The sequence below is a fragment of the Hirundo rustica genome, chromosome 15 (assembly GCF_015227805.2).
Source record: "Hirundo rustica isolate bHirRus1 chromosome 15, bHirRus1.pri.v3, whole genome shotgun sequence".
Classification (NCBI taxonomy): domain Eukaryota; kingdom Metazoa; phylum Chordata; class Aves; order Passeriformes; family Hirundinidae; genus Hirundo; species Hirundo rustica.
The window spans coordinates 7,661,189-7,675,716 of record NC_053464.1 but is presented as its reverse complement, the minus strand read 5'-3'; the positions used below and the strand labels follow the sequence as shown (position 1 = coordinate 7,675,716).

The 14,528-nt window shown below is 46.9% G+C and overlaps 2 protein-coding genes across 12 annotated transcripts in view; one reads left to right on the top strand and one right to left on the bottom strand.

The window, feature by feature from the left end:
• The window catches only part of ABCC1 (ATP binding cassette subfamily C member 1), a 48,742-nt gene extending 47,585 nt beyond the window's left edge, over positions 1 to 1,157 (bottom strand). For all 5 annotated transcript variants that reach the window (XM_040079309.2, XM_040079308.2, XM_058422597.1 and 2 more), the window contains exon 1: positions 1,039 to 1,157. In XM_040079309.2, the coding sequence (XP_039935243.1) occupies positions 1,039 to 1,086 (48 nt within the window). In that variant the 5' untranslated portion in view covers positions 1,087 to 1,157. The remainder of the gene's footprint in view (positions 1 to 1,038) is intronic.
• Positions 1,158 to 4,893: 3,736 nt separating this feature from the next.
• Positions 4,894 to 9,252, top strand: CEP20 (centrosomal protein 20). 7 transcript variants are annotated; one of them, XM_040079127.2, is made up of 5 exons: positions 4,894 to 4,946; positions 5,390 to 5,587; positions 6,170 to 6,254; positions 7,123 to 7,262; positions 8,819 to 9,252. In XM_040079127.2, exons 1-5 carry the CDS (start codon positions 4,919 to 4,921, stop codon positions 8,893 to 8,895), a joined length of 528 nt encoding a protein of 175 aa, XP_039935061.1. In that variant the 5' UTR covers positions 4,894 to 4,918; the 3' UTR covers positions 8,896 to 9,252. The 7 variants fall into 7 exon arrangements, 6 of the variants coding, with proteins under 6 accessions (XP_039935061.1, XP_039935060.1, XP_039935063.1 ...); XM_040079126.2 differs by having other exon boundaries at positions 7,120 to 7,262; XR_005703208.1 differs by lacking the exon at positions 4,894 to 4,946 and adding an exon at positions 5,239 to 5,296 and having other exon boundaries at positions 7,170 to 7,262; positions 8,819 to 8,866.
• Positions 9,253 to 14,528: the final 5,276 nt, after the last annotated feature.

Sequence of the window (14,528 nt, the reverse complement as noted above, 5' to 3'; positions counted from 1 at the left end):
CTCAGTAATATCCTAACGGTTCTTGAGATAAATAGTACAATGATATTTATTGAGACATTTGATTCTATTTTATTTTTTCACTAGTAAGGAAGCTCATTAGCTCAAAACGATTTGGCAAACGCACGATGAATACACAAGTAGCTCTTTTCCTTATGTTGACTTCAGTAGCTCTCACTCCACATTTGTTTTTCTAGCTTCCAGCTCTTTGCTTCATCCACACAACCTCCCTCTACATACAACCAGTTTGCTCCCCAGATGAATTTTCAGCGCGGTCCTGCTCTCCCAGGTGCCTCGCTGCTGCCAGGACCCTCGGGTCTCCGTGTCTCAGCTGAGGAAAACCCCACCGCAACGTCGCCACATGGCTCACCTGCGCACAGCTGCCTTACAACTCACACGCAACAGCTGCGCTCACTTCTCTTCGTTAAGGAAGAGCGAAAATAGTGCTCTACAAACATGCGATAAAGCTGCAGAAAGCGCGTCTGTGGCCTCCTTCAGAGCGGGCACCGCTCTCGTGTGACGGCCGCCGTCAGACACCGTTATTGTTGTTACCCTCACGGCCCCGAGTAACGCAGCCGAGCGGCCAAAGGCGTGGGCAGAGACCTGCTCCGGCGGCTCGGGAGCTCGTTCCCAGTCTCCCGGGCAGGCATCGCCTCGCCAGTTCCACCTCCAAGCATCTCCCTGCCGGAAGCCCCGCACACGAGGCGCGCCGGCGCCCGCTCCGCGACCCGGCCGTGGGGACATCGCGCCCAGGCGGAGACCACGAGCCGCCGGCACGGCACGGCACGGCCCCTCCGCCGGCCCGCGGCCGCTCCGTGCCGGTGCTCACGCCCCGCACGGCCGGGGAACACCGCAGCCCCCGCGCTCTGCCCGGGGCAGCCCCTGCACCGCAGGCTCCCGCTCCCCCGCTGCCGGGCCGGCCCCCTCGGGCTCCGTCACCACCCCAGCCCCACCCGGCTCCCCGCCATCCCTCCGTGCCGACACCGGCAGCCGACACCGGCAGCCGCCGCCGAGCCACCGCGGCCCCGTCCCGCCGCTCACCCAGAAGGGCTCGGAAGCGTCCGCGCTGCAGAAGCTCTCGATCCCCATGGAGCGCGCCGAGGCTCCGCGGGCTCCCGCGGCAGCGCTTCCCCGCGCACAGCTCTCCTGCCCGAGCGGCGGCGGGCGGGGCCGCGCCGGCAGCGCCAGCTCGGAGCCCTGATTGGCTCCGCGTCACGGGGATGCCGGGCCCGGCGCCGCCGCCGCCCGCGCAGCCCAGCCCAGCCTCGGCGGGGGCGGCCGTCAGCGCCGCGTGCGGGTGCCGGGGGTGCGCTCGCAACGCCGGCCTGGGCGCGTCCCGCGGGGCCACCAACGCCTCGCATCAGGGCGGACGAGGGGCCCAGGAGCCTCGGCCAGAGCCCGACGCGTGCCTTTGTTCAACGCAGAAACGCCCCGCGCCCCCGGCAGCGTACCCGGGGCGGAATCGCCGCTCCCGGAGCACCGCAGGAGCGCCCGCCTGCTGGGGTTAGCTGCCCCAGCAGCCTCCATGGTCCTGCGCCTCGCACCCGCAGCGCACCTGCCCGCCGGGCTGGACCGGAGCCAGCGCTAGGCATGACGGCATCTCTCTCTCCCTGGCACTGCTCCGGCCCCTGGAAACTGGGTCCGCACGAGTCCGCGGAGGAGAGGTACCGCAGTGCCCCGCTGGCACCCGGGCACCGCGGCACTGAGCCAGGGTCCTAGGGGAAAGCCCCGGGGAAAGCCTAAGCTCACCTTCAAATAGCTCACTTCTCAGCGTGAACCAGTTGTACTGGTTTCAATGCCCTAAACTAGTTCAAGTTGACTAACACGAACAGAACGAAAACAACTTCATCCAAACCAGGTTTGCATCAAAATATGTAGTAGCTGAGCTAACTGCACAGCCCTGTGGTTGCACTAGGTTGTGTCTCACGGTGCACTCTTCACATCCTATTTAAAATGCACCAGTTAAATCCACAGTCAGCTCGCCTGACTACTCTACCAGAATAGATCAACTGGAGTATGGTGGTACATATGTAGGAATGGCATGACATGCTGCAGGAAATAGCAGGGTGGTTACACAGTACTCTGCAGTAACATCTGAAATCTTTAATCACACAAACCTCAACTGAAAATGCTCTTGTCCTTCCAGTTACCAATTATGGTAACAGAAAAAGTTGTTAAAAAGAGACAGGTCTCATTTGTTTAACGCATAGCTTAAAAGCAGGCATCACACATACAAAAAATATATCACAGACTGCTTTATTCACCTGCACTTTCAGAGCTGCAGTTTCAGAGCTGTGCCAGATTGTCCATCCAACTGCAATATTTCTTGTCTGTCCCCCTGGATCCCACATTCTCAGGGTGTCAGGTCGAAGGGCAGCAGCAGCTGAGCCCAGCCCAACCCAGGCGCATTTGCATTGATGGATGGAGCAGAATCATCACTGAAAGATCAAACCACACACTGGGTGTCAGAAGTTCTACAAGTTTGTCAGTTTAATCCACACTTTAATCCACATCATGTTAAAATCTTTATAGCATTGCTAGAGAACAGCTAAATGTTCAAGTATGATTCCCTTTGTTTTTATATGCTAAAGACAGTAAATAAGCATGAAGTGAGAAGTGTCTAGAAAGATACATTTTTAACACACTTTTCTTGAGATATTACTGTAAGCTAAAAGACTAACAAAATTTAAGTTTCACATTCCAAATACTTTTCTTTCAGCCCGACTGTCCCAATGTCACTTATCATCATGCTCAATGTCAATGTTTTTCCTCAAATCAAATAATGATTCTTTTATTTCCATCTCAAACTAGTGCTCTTCCAGTTAATTCTATTTCCTTGTAAACCAAAGCACAGTCAAAACACAGAGTAAATAATTAATGTGAGAGGAAGCAAAAGAATTCAGAAGAAAAATGCAACAGATTCAAAATATTTATTGTGGAAGAGAAAAACCAGAGTTGACACAAGCCAAACTTGCAGAGATACAGAACCAAGGCTTCAGAGTACCAGAAAGTCACTGAATATGGATTTCACAAGCCATTGTTGTAACGGCATCTTTTAAAACACAGATTAATACAAGAAATAGAAACTGAAATCTTGTTTAAAAAGGACATTCCCTTTCAAGTAATAAAAAGAACCGCAGGAAATTCTATATGACCTTTTTTTGTCGGATACAAATTCAAGTAGGACAGGAAATTGAAGCAGTGTGGCAAACTGCAACAACTTATCAATGGGAACTCAGGTGTGATAGATCATTGACTCACAAGGTCATGGAGAAGTTTGGAAGAATGAAGAAAAACATGTTTGGACTATGAAAATGCCGTAACATTGAACATAAGCAGCTGTTTGTCCCCCGAGTCGCCCAGGGGATCCGGCAGTGGGCTCAGGGTGGCCAGGGGCAAGCACTGCTCTGACTCACTGACAGCGAGCCTGAGGCGCGACTGCTGGGCTAAGGAAACACGCTGATTTCACCATCACTTCTGATTTTCCTAAATTTTATTTATTGACCTCTACCAGAGATGCTTTGGAAGACAGTCATATAAATATTTCCTTTGAGAGGAAATGTAAAAACAAACAAAAGAAAACAATCCTAACAACCTCCCCAACCCCAACACTTAAGTCTTATCTTAGGCTTTTAGTGCCTAAGACAACTCACATTTTCCTTCAAGCCCCAGCAGGCTACTCCATCTAAACAATAGCAAATCCAGTTTGTTCACCCACACCGGCTGCATTTCCTTTGGGAAATACTTAATGCATTGACAAAATAAACACTCTTGACTCATCCCAGCAACACGAAGCACACACACAAGCCTCCAGACACGCCAGGGATCCTCAGGCTTGCAAAATACCCCGTATACAGTTACATTTTGGCAAGTCCTTTTCATTAGAAGCTCAAGCTTTGGCGAGTCCTTTTAATCAACAGTACATCTGTCAGGGACTCGGTGCAACACTCCTCCGCCACACACATGGCAGAAATTCTCGCTCATTTTCCCCATTTCCTTCCCCGATCTTTGCCAACCTCTGAAAATACAGAGGGAGAAAGCACGGCAGCCCTGACACTGCCCAACTGGCGGGGCTGGACTACGGACGGGCAGAGCAGGACACCGAGCGGTAGCTCCACGGGCAGCACGCTGGCACTGCTGATGCTGGTTATTCTATCCCGGCACGACCTTGCCCGCGGGCCGCTGGCAGCAGAGGGAATCCCTGGAGCTCCCGCTCCCTGAGGGGCCGGGCGGGAGCCGCACTGTCCCCTCAGAACGCTGCCGTCCAGCCCCGCGCCGTCCCCTCAGGGAGCTACCGGGCCTCCACTGTTCCCTCAGGGCGCTCCCAGCCCCGCATTGTCTCCTCAGAGAGCTCCCGGCCCCTCACTGTCCCCTCAGGGCGCTCCCAGCCCCGCATTGTCTCCTCAGAGAGCTCCCGGCCCCGCACTGTCCCCTCAGGGCGCTCCCGGCCCCGCACTGTCCCCTCAGGGCGCTCCCGATCCCGCATTGTCTCTTCAGAGAGCTCCCGGCCCCGCACTGTCCCCGCAGGGCGCTCCCGGTCCCGCATTGTCTCTTCAGAGAGCTCCCGGCCCCGCACTGTCCCCGCAGGGCGCTCCCGGTCCCGCATTGTCTCTTCAGAGAGCTCCCGGCCCCGCACTGTCCCCGCAGGGCGCTCCCGGCCCCGCACTGTCCCCTCAGGGCGCTCCCGGCCCCGCACTGTCCCCTCAGGGCGCTCCCGGCCCCGCACTGTCCCCTCAGGGCGCTCCCGGTCCCGCATTGTCTCTTCAGAGAGCTCCCGGCCCCGCACTGTCCCCTCAGGGCGCTCCCGGTCCCGCATTGTCTCTTCAGAGAGCTCCCGGCCCCGCACTGTTCCCTCAGGGCGCTGCCGCCCAGCCCCGCGCCTGCGCAGCGCGCTCGGCGCCATCCGGGTCCCGGCGCGGCCATGGCGACGGTGGCGGAGCTCAAAGCAGGTCGGGGCCGCGGTCGGGGATGTTTCGGGCCGCCGGGAGGGCGGGAGGGCGGCCCGGCCTTCCGCGGCCACCCGGATGTGTCTCAGAGCTGCCGCGGGCGCTGCCCCCGTTATGTACTGTGGGCTGTATTTCAGTATACTTCAGTATTAAACGCATCTTGGTGCAGAAACGTCCTACTTCTTAAATTGCCAGAACGCATGCTTGCGACTAAAAAAAAAAAAAAAAAAAAAAAAAAAAAAAAAATTGTATTTGTGACTTCTCTGAAGGCTTAACTTTTATCTGTGACGTGCCTAGACCGGGGCGGTACTGGCACATGCACAGGTGCAGATACCTTATCGCTGTTGCCCTGGGTATAGGCCATAATTCTGTTTGTATCAGGGCTCATTAATGCTGCTGCTTGAACGCCTTTTCCTTTAAATTAACGCGCCTTTTTATCGTGATAGTTTTAAGGGACACACTGGAAAAAAGAGGAGCTCTTGCCCAAATCAAAGCGAGGATCAGAGCTGAAGTGTTCAATGCCTTGGACGACCAGAGCGAGCCGCGGCCGACGCTGCCCCGGGAGAACCTCCTGATCAATGAGCTCATTCGGGAATACCTGGAGTACAACAAGTATAAATACACAGCATCTGTTTTGATAGCAGGTATTGGCCGTGAATTTGTGTCATCGCTGTAATAGTAATCAGTGATTGTTTGGCTGAATAATTCCATTGATGCTATGGAATTAGTAAGTGTGACAAGCTGCATAATCTTGTCTTCCCTTGGGAATTAACAGGGTACAGACAATCTCTCCGCAGCTCTACTTGCAGCATTAAGCCAAATTACTTCCTTAGTTTTCAAGAAAACTTGCTCTCTGCTCCTTTACCTGACACAGTAGTTGAAGAGCAGGAAAACCTGATAACAGCCTGCCAACTCAAATTTCTTGAAATCCCTGAGAGTAGTTTAGAGAAAGAGTTGTTTGTCTGATGAATTTATTTTTATACTGTAAAACTTCTTTAATATCTTTCTTAGATTCTTTAAGAGTGAAGATAAAAATTGTAACGTACTATTGTAAATTATGCCAGTATCAATCATTAATGCTTAAGCAAGTTCCCTGGAATTCAAATACACTGTTAGTTATTAATAGTCTAAAGGAGAGGGGTGTGCTCTCATGATCTTTTGCAGTCTTCCGCTAATTGGTGACATTTTTCTTACCAGTCTTAAGATTCAGGGATTTTGTTTTCCAGAATCCGGGCAGCCTGAAGTACCCTTGGATAGACAATTTCTTGCCAAGGAGCTGAATATAGTTGAAGATGCAAGTGGAAAATCAGTGTAAGGAGGAATTTCAGAATGCACAGTATATTCTGTATATTCTGTGTTCTGTATACCAGTATATTTTTTCCCTTTAGCGTTATTATAAATCACATATAAATGTTCTCACCAATTGAAATGTGGCTGATCCCAGGCCTGTTCTAATATGCTGGATTCAGCTTCATGACGCCAAACATTTTCAGATATACTCCAAACTAACAGTGAATTCTGCCAGCACGGTGGCATTCTCCAGATAGTGCCCTTGTGCACTAAAACACAGCTCTCTTACCAGTACAGTCTGTTTTCTGCAGAAAGTAGATCTGCTCTTTGCATGGCTGTGAGCTGCTGTGCGGAGCAATAAAAAGATTGCTGTGAGAATAGATACAAAGTCAGAGTACTCCAATACAATTGCAGTAGTGACCTGGGGGCTGAAGCAGGCTCAGACATGTCCAGCATTCTCTGTAGCCTGTGCTGTCTGAACCTCTCAGGTGCTTAGGAGGAGCCCGGTTTGAGATGTGCTGTGGTGGGCTGGCATATAGCCCACCAAAGATGTGTTGTGAGTCTGGATCCTTCTGATCCACGGGTGAGAACGTGGATTTGTGCCTCTGTGCTAAACACACTCCAGTTCTGCACCCGCCAGGGAAGCTGGAGTTCAGTGGAGAGTGTCCCGTAGTCTGAGCTTTTCAGGGCAGTGTTCATGTTCACAGGGAGCTTAGGTTTGCGCTTATTTATGTCACGATATTTGGATGTGTTTTAAGTCATTAAAGACATCTGTACATATTGTAGAAGTAAATATTAAGATCCGAGAAGTCCTGGGGGAAGGGTGTAGTTTTAATGCTCAATATTTCATAGACTTTATAGACTACTTCTGTATTTCCCCCTTAAGCAGACCTCTCCTGTACGGAATTCTCTCTCATTTCTTACATGGTGATAAAGAAGAAAGTACCCAGAATATCCCTCCTAAAGTGTCTTTGCTGACTTATCCAAAGCAGAACCCTGTGAAACAACCTGCTGAGAGAAATCAAAAAGGTGGGTGCAATGTCATTTTTGCAGAACTTTATCTGTGACTTTTATAGATTTCCTGTACCATTGCATAAACATGCAGCTGGACACCATGTACCTCTTGCTCTGTGCAAGGAATGCTTTCATCTGGCACCAAATGGCTTTATCATTTCCCTAAAAGTCCAACTGGCCAAATTGTACCCTCTTACATTTTTACAAATCTGAAAAGGGTCAGCTAGAGACAGTCTCACTATATTGGGAATTTAATACAACATTTTAACCTAAATTCTCAATAAAATATATTAAATAGTGGGCATATCTGTCTATCTTATCTGGTCCAACCTGATTTCTTTAGAAAGTTCTTAACTCTTCAGCTGTCAGTTCTTTACATGGCATAAACCTTTCCTGAGAACATAATTCATATCCCTATTTGCCACAAAAGCTTAAACCCAAAGTTCATCGCTCTGTAGTAAACACTGCTAGATCTTACTTGCCTTTTCTGCTCTGTTTTTGGACTGGTTACAAATAAGACCGCCTAAGCCAGAGAATGAAAAGGTTCACTGGTCCAGTTTTTTCCTTCCAAGAGTCTGCTTGGCATATTGCTTCATTTTTTACTGTGAAAATTTATTATTCTCCTATTAATACTACCAACTATTTGGATACAGAAATTTCAAAAGTATGAAGCCTGAGGTCTTACTGACATCTAAGTGTGAGAAGCACTAGCAGTCTTTTAACACTTAATCCATTAAGACGGTGCTGGTTTTCTTCTGCCAGAAGAGGGGGCTGAAGAAACAAAATTTCCATACCAAAACTGCTATAAATTACATCTTTGTTAGAAAACATTTTCTCGTGTCAGAAATTTGTCCATTTTTAAAACAGAGTGTATAGAATTGTTTTTAAAGTATACTTTTGTTTCTGCTGACTCTGCAGGGTCACCCTGCCCTGTTGACTCCAGTATAACTTCACATGGAGATTCAATTGGTTACAGTTAGTTACAGAACTCAGGATTAATCATGACACAACAGCACATTGCTTTTAGAACTAAACAAAAGCATAATTTTTTTAAGGCTTTTAAGCTTCAAGTAAATATATTCTGAAATTACTTTCTGCTTGTATTTGTGGAGTATGTTAGTGGAGACCTAAAGGCAGTGGGTTTAAAATACTAATTGTCCAGCTCTTTTCATTAAGCTACGTATTCAGGTAATTAAGTCCATTCATAAACTCAACCAGCCAAGTCTCCTATTTAATATCTATCTCGCTTTTCACGTTAGAAATTACCTTGTTTATTTAGATGTATGAGTATTCCAGCAGACCAGGGATCCTGATAAAAGGTGTGGAATATGGTGTTTCTTTACCTCATTCACTGCAGCTCAGTTGGAAGTTCTCTGAAGTCTAATCTTAGTGATGAAAAGCTTTTACCTTCTTCAGCTGCTTGGAAACATTCATTTGTAAAATTGCCTGGGTTCTCCATGGTGATATTGTGCATCAAAGTTGATAATAGTAGCAGATAACCTTGGACAAGTAGAACATCATCTTGGACCTCCAGATGCATGAGAATACTTTTGTCTGTGTTTCATTTTCAGACAGAATTCCAGAACCAGGAAGGATGGCTGGCACTAACATCGAAGAACCTCTTATTTTACAAAATATAAAGAGATGATATCTTGGCATTATCTATTTTCTCATTTCAAGGTCTGTTAGATTCAATTTAGGACATTTCTTCATTGCATAACTTTCTCCAATAAATCCAGTGGGACCATTTTAGCTTCTAACATCTACTCAAGCGACACAATGACAAGGTTATACTTATTGTCAATTTAAGTGTTAGCAAAGCTCTCTTTCCCCAGTGCCTATAGAAGGAAAACTGTATAAGGACTCACATTAATGAATCCTGTGTCTAGATTTATCCTGAATATAGTGGGTTTATCCAATAATTTTTTATATAATAACTTACAATTTCTGCACTTTTATCTTTGTGTGTTTTGCCTGTATTTCTGAATAAAATTTTTCAATTTTATTCTGTGTGGTATTTTGAGAGTGTTCAAATTAAACATTTTAATTGTTCTTTTTAAAAAGAAGCTGCAACTTTCACATAAGTAAGGGAAAAGAAATTCTAATAGAAAATAGAAGTGATTTAGAGGGATAGCTGTTTTTAATTCTCTGGAATGGGGACTATATTTATCTTCATGCTAGCAAACAAATGGGAGTAAGTTTTTTCCATCTGGAGTCACTATAAATTGTACGGTATAACACTGGGTAAATGGGAGGAGAAGGAGCTTCTGGGTTTTTTTCCCAAACAACATGAAACTCAAAGTCAGGCAAAGCTAAAAATAAAGTTGATAGTAGATTACTGATTCCCAGATTACTGATTCCCAGAACTCTTTTTTAGCTGAGGTATTTACATGTTTTGAAATGGTAATTTATTTTTAAAAGCCAAACTTGCAGGGGTACATAAAAAATAACATCTATTTTTTATCATTTTAACAAAATGCATAAATGTTAAAAATATCCAGTGGTACTGAGAGGAGTTTTGTATAAATAAATCTCTAGAGTCAGGTCCTTAAAAATCTTAATTGTTAGATAAATGGTACAGTGGAGGGGGGAAAGAGGAAGAGAACTTGCAATTTGTGAAGTTGAAAGGACCCCAAGTTGTGCACACTGAAATTTTGCCTTTATCTTGATTTGAGCCAGGGATCCTTTAATTTCTCCAAGCAGCCTGTACTGTAGTGTGGAATTGCAGAGGATCCCTTTATCCATTTGAAGCCCCAGCAGTGAGCTCATCTCCTCCGTGTGACTGGCAGTGCTGGCAGCTCCTGCTGGCTGATTTGTGTCTCAGGACTGCTGCCAGGAGGGGAGGACGTGTGTTTGCAAATAAACCTCAGTCACATCCATCTGTAAGTCCTCTGCAGCTCTGCAGCAGTGGCAGCTGACCACTGGATCAGGCAAGGGAATGAATCTCAGTGTGCTCTGTGCTCACGCCTCAGCCACCTTCATCTGCTGGACTGAAGAGCCAGCCCTGAATTTTTAATTTGATTTTCTAGAAGTTCAGTGCTAGACCCATGTTTTTCCATGAAGCAGTGGATGAAATTGTTCTGTAGATTTGGATTCTGAACTGGCTTTTCAAGGGCAAAGAGAAAAGCTCTGAAAACACAAAAGCTCAAACCTTCTCTGCTATGCAGATGTTTCAGAGTAACCACGGCTTCTGCTTTCTGTCTTCTCACCATATATCATTCCGATGCTGCCCAGGTGCCATGGAGCTCCCTGGGCAATGAATTTTTAGTGGTAGAAATTAAAAATTTGCCTAGGCTGAAGAAGGCAAAGGGATATTTGGTACCTGCTCTTTCCCAAGCACACAGCTCAGCAGGCTCCTCTCTCCACAGTCAGGAAAGCAGAGGCTGCTACAGGAGCATCCTTCACTGAGCTCTGAGGTAAAGGTGTCTGAAATCAGAGACAAAATACATTTAAAACCAAGGGAATCTTTGGACTATTTTCTCTGGGGATTCACCCATTGTACAGACACTGTATTGGGACAGTGGTGGATTTGGCCTGTTTGCTCTGAGTGCAACTTGCATTTCATCTGATCCCAATATCCTCACAGCCCACATCTGGGAGTTAGAAACCATCTCTCGTTTCAAATTATAGTCATTGTACAAGCAAACTAAAGGCAAATTAAAGTGCATTTCCAGTGATGTTTATTTACAACAAAGCTTTGAAATATGTCTATGAAAACATACTGGTCTAATCATATTATTCATCACCTAGCATTTAACTTGACCGTACATGAAATATGAAAGTATCTTTCAAGATGCTGACTTACAGCAAGTCCTCTGAATGTCAGACTGCGTGCTTTGTTACTGGGTGAAGAGGAATTGCAGAATCATTCCCACATGGATGCACTTAGCATTCCTTAAAACTTTAAGGTGAGATCAATATTTAGATCAAAATATTTCACAGTTCTAGAGTCACAGGTTCAGGTTTTAGAAGAAATTGCCACCTAGGTGAGCATACAAAAAAAATATTTTCTTAACTTCAGAAGTTGGATGATTACAGCCTGGGATGTCTTGTGTTAACTGCCCTTATTCTTCTCCTGTCAAAGAAAATGGGAAAAAAGAAAATAGAAGCATATAGACGTTTGGTGTCTTTAAAAAGCAAAATGCATTTGGGAATTTTGTTGGAGATAGAACTTAACCAAGAGCATTATGGAGGGAATTCCATTAAAAGAGGCTGTTTGTTGTCTAAGCACGTTATCACAAGTAAAGGTGACAAGGAGCCAGTGAAGTCTGGTGTGGATATCAGATCTGGAAAGTACTTTGGAAGAACTTAACCCACAAGTTTTAAAAATAAAAAATTCTTTAAGACCAAATTTTTGCTCTCTTCTCGAATGAGAGCAAACTGTGTCTCTAGACTGCAGGGCAGCCGTGCTGTTTCAGAGGTTTTAGTTTCTGTCCTGCACAGGGGAGATTTTTTTATCAGCTCCCTCTGAGGACTCAGTTACGTTTTCCTTCCTGAGCAGCCTCGCATCAGGCACCCAATCTCGGTGTCACTGGATCAAGTTTTCCGGAGGAGTGATTATCCTTGGGTAATCACCTTTAGGAAAAGAAACCCCAAAAGGTTTGTTCACACCTGCAAAGACACCCTTTCAGCAGCAGCTGGTTCAGACCTGCTCTGGGCACTTCACAGACTTCACCTGACCACCCGCAGCCAGCGTTAAGCACAAACATCAAGCAGTTGGCGAATATTTTCCCTCATCAGACTGTTCTCAAGATTTATAGTCCTGCCTTGGACACAGACTGTCCCTCCTGTTGCAAGGGCACAGCTTGACGAGCACAATTACCTGTTCTAATTACATTACAGAGAATCATGGTTGGTAAAACTTAAGTAAAAACATTTTCAAACAAAACAAAAATCGCTTACCTGATGCTTTATTTAACAAACTAACATCACCCTCTGTGCTTTTCTTTTTTCCCCTCTTGTGCTCGGGTTACACCATGGTAAGGCAGCTAAGAGTTCACTTCTTTCCTCCTTGGGTCCTCTTTCTTTTCCCCAAGTTCAATATTTACCGTGCAAATTCAGTAAGGAGATATTTAAGGGTAGGCTGCTCAATACTTTATTTTTTCTAGAAAAGTAATTAACTAAACAAATCAAGGGGGGTTAAACAAAACTTATTTTCTTGTCACAAACTCATCATCCATTGGAAATCCACAGCTTTCATTTTGAGGCAACTTTGGTTTCAAACAAACACCACAACTTTCAGGAACCCCCACCAGGCTATCAGATTAGTATATTCTTACATTAGCTTTTAAGTGAAGGTTGGAAGCCATGCTGACATTTATCAATTCCTACCCCACATGGCTTGAGAGTGCAACTCTTTCAGTCCCAGCAGTAATATTTTTTTGGACTTCCCAGCTCCATTTAATGTCACATCATCTTTCACCCTCCAGCACTGCTGCTGTTAAACTCCCTCCTCGGGCAGCAAGCCTGCCTGTGCAGTGGTTTGCAGACCAGCCAGAATAATTTCCACTCCTTTTTAAGCTACTATTATAATGTGTCTGGTTTTGTGAAACAGCTGCAGCATGTGTTTAAAAGGAACTTCTTAGGATAACGTTGATGAATGCTAAAATGATCATACTTTTCAGAGGATTCCCTTGCATTTCATTGTGTTTCTAATTAAAAGCTAAGTTTGCAATCAAGAAACTGCAGGGGAAAAAAGTAAAATAGGGTGAACTACCCTGCCCTGTGAGGAACCTTCTGCTAACAAGCACAAGTTTCTTGGATTTATGTCATGGTGATCATTTCCCTGGCTTTGCTCCAACCAAGTCACACATGCACAGGTCTGATATGGCGCTGCTGGGTCCTGGAAGGCTCTGCGTGGCTCTGTGGCAGCCCCACACCACTGCAGACACCAACCCTCCCTCTGGCAGGACAGTCTGTGACCTCGGGACTGTGTCACTGCCCTGCCAAAGCTGGTCTTCTCCAGCTGAGGCCCAAACTTCACCCTGCATCGGGTATTTCTGAAATGTTGAGGCGCAGAAACCCCAGGGCTCTTTCTCTCTCTCCTCTTTGTCCCAATTTTTTCGCCACTGGCCAGAACTAGCAGAAGGGGCTACAGGTCTATCACACCTGCAAGTCCCTGACCCAGGGACAGCAGAGATCTTCAGCCCAGCCTCCCCTCAGAGGTATTTTTTAGGACGATGGGACCAATATGAGCCCCGTCCATCTTCCCCAGGAGGGTTTATGTTCCAGAGAAGACAGAGCTGTTGATGTCAAGAGAAATAATTTCACTCAGGCCTGTGCTCAGATCCTTTGGGTATACACCATATTTAGTCTGTTGCTGAGAGGGGGTTGTTTCGGTATTTTGTGTTTGGCACGTTGATGGGAATTCCTAGAGGATCCTAGCTTTCCCTTTTTGGGATATCTCCATCCACAGGTCCTACTGCACAAGGCTGTTGGCTACTAGGGGAGGAAGGAGGGGGGACAGCTGGGGACTGAAGGTTTGGGGCGTGTGAGGAAGATTTGATGAGGACCAGATCACTCGCTAACCCCTGCGGGTCTGGCTCCCAGCACCCCGTCCTCCTCTCCCTGCCAGCACACGGTGCCTGCTCCCTGTTCTGTCTGTGCATCCCCCAGCTCCTCAGCACTTCTCTTCTACATTTACGGACACAGGGTGGTATTTCTTATTTATGAGCAAGTATGGACAGTCCTTTCTCAAGAACTGAGCTGCACACTGGATCACAAAAGAAACTTTGGCAAATACGCTGGAAAGGTGGCAAACAACCCTCTCGTTTCCCAGTGGCGAAGGAGGTTTAAACCAGCCCCAGGCTCCAAATGTCACAGAAACACAGGGAGACCCAGAGCCACCTCCACCCACACAGCCCTGCTGTGTAAGGAATAACCCTCTTTGCCCAAGCAACCCCTGAACTCAGGGACTTAGCTCCAACAAAATGCACTGACAGTGGGTAGGAAACATCCAGTGCCACACGGGCCCGTGACCTGTCCTTTGCCCTTCTAGGCACAGGGCCATGAGGGGCAGGGACACTGCCAAGGCAGGAAGGAGTTAAATGTCCATTTGCTTTGTCAAACAGCAGGGAAAAGGAGTGAAACCCTGAACCTGTGGTTTAGGGGCACCTCTTTCATACATCTTCTTGAAAGCCAGAATCAGCCTGCTCCCTAAAAAGTGGCTCGGGGCAGGGGCCACAACCCAGGGTTAGGCCCTGCTGAGAACGAGGTTCTTGGCTCGGGCTGTGTTTTTTAAGCCAGGTACCAAAAGGATTTTCCAGCAGGACGTGGTTTCCA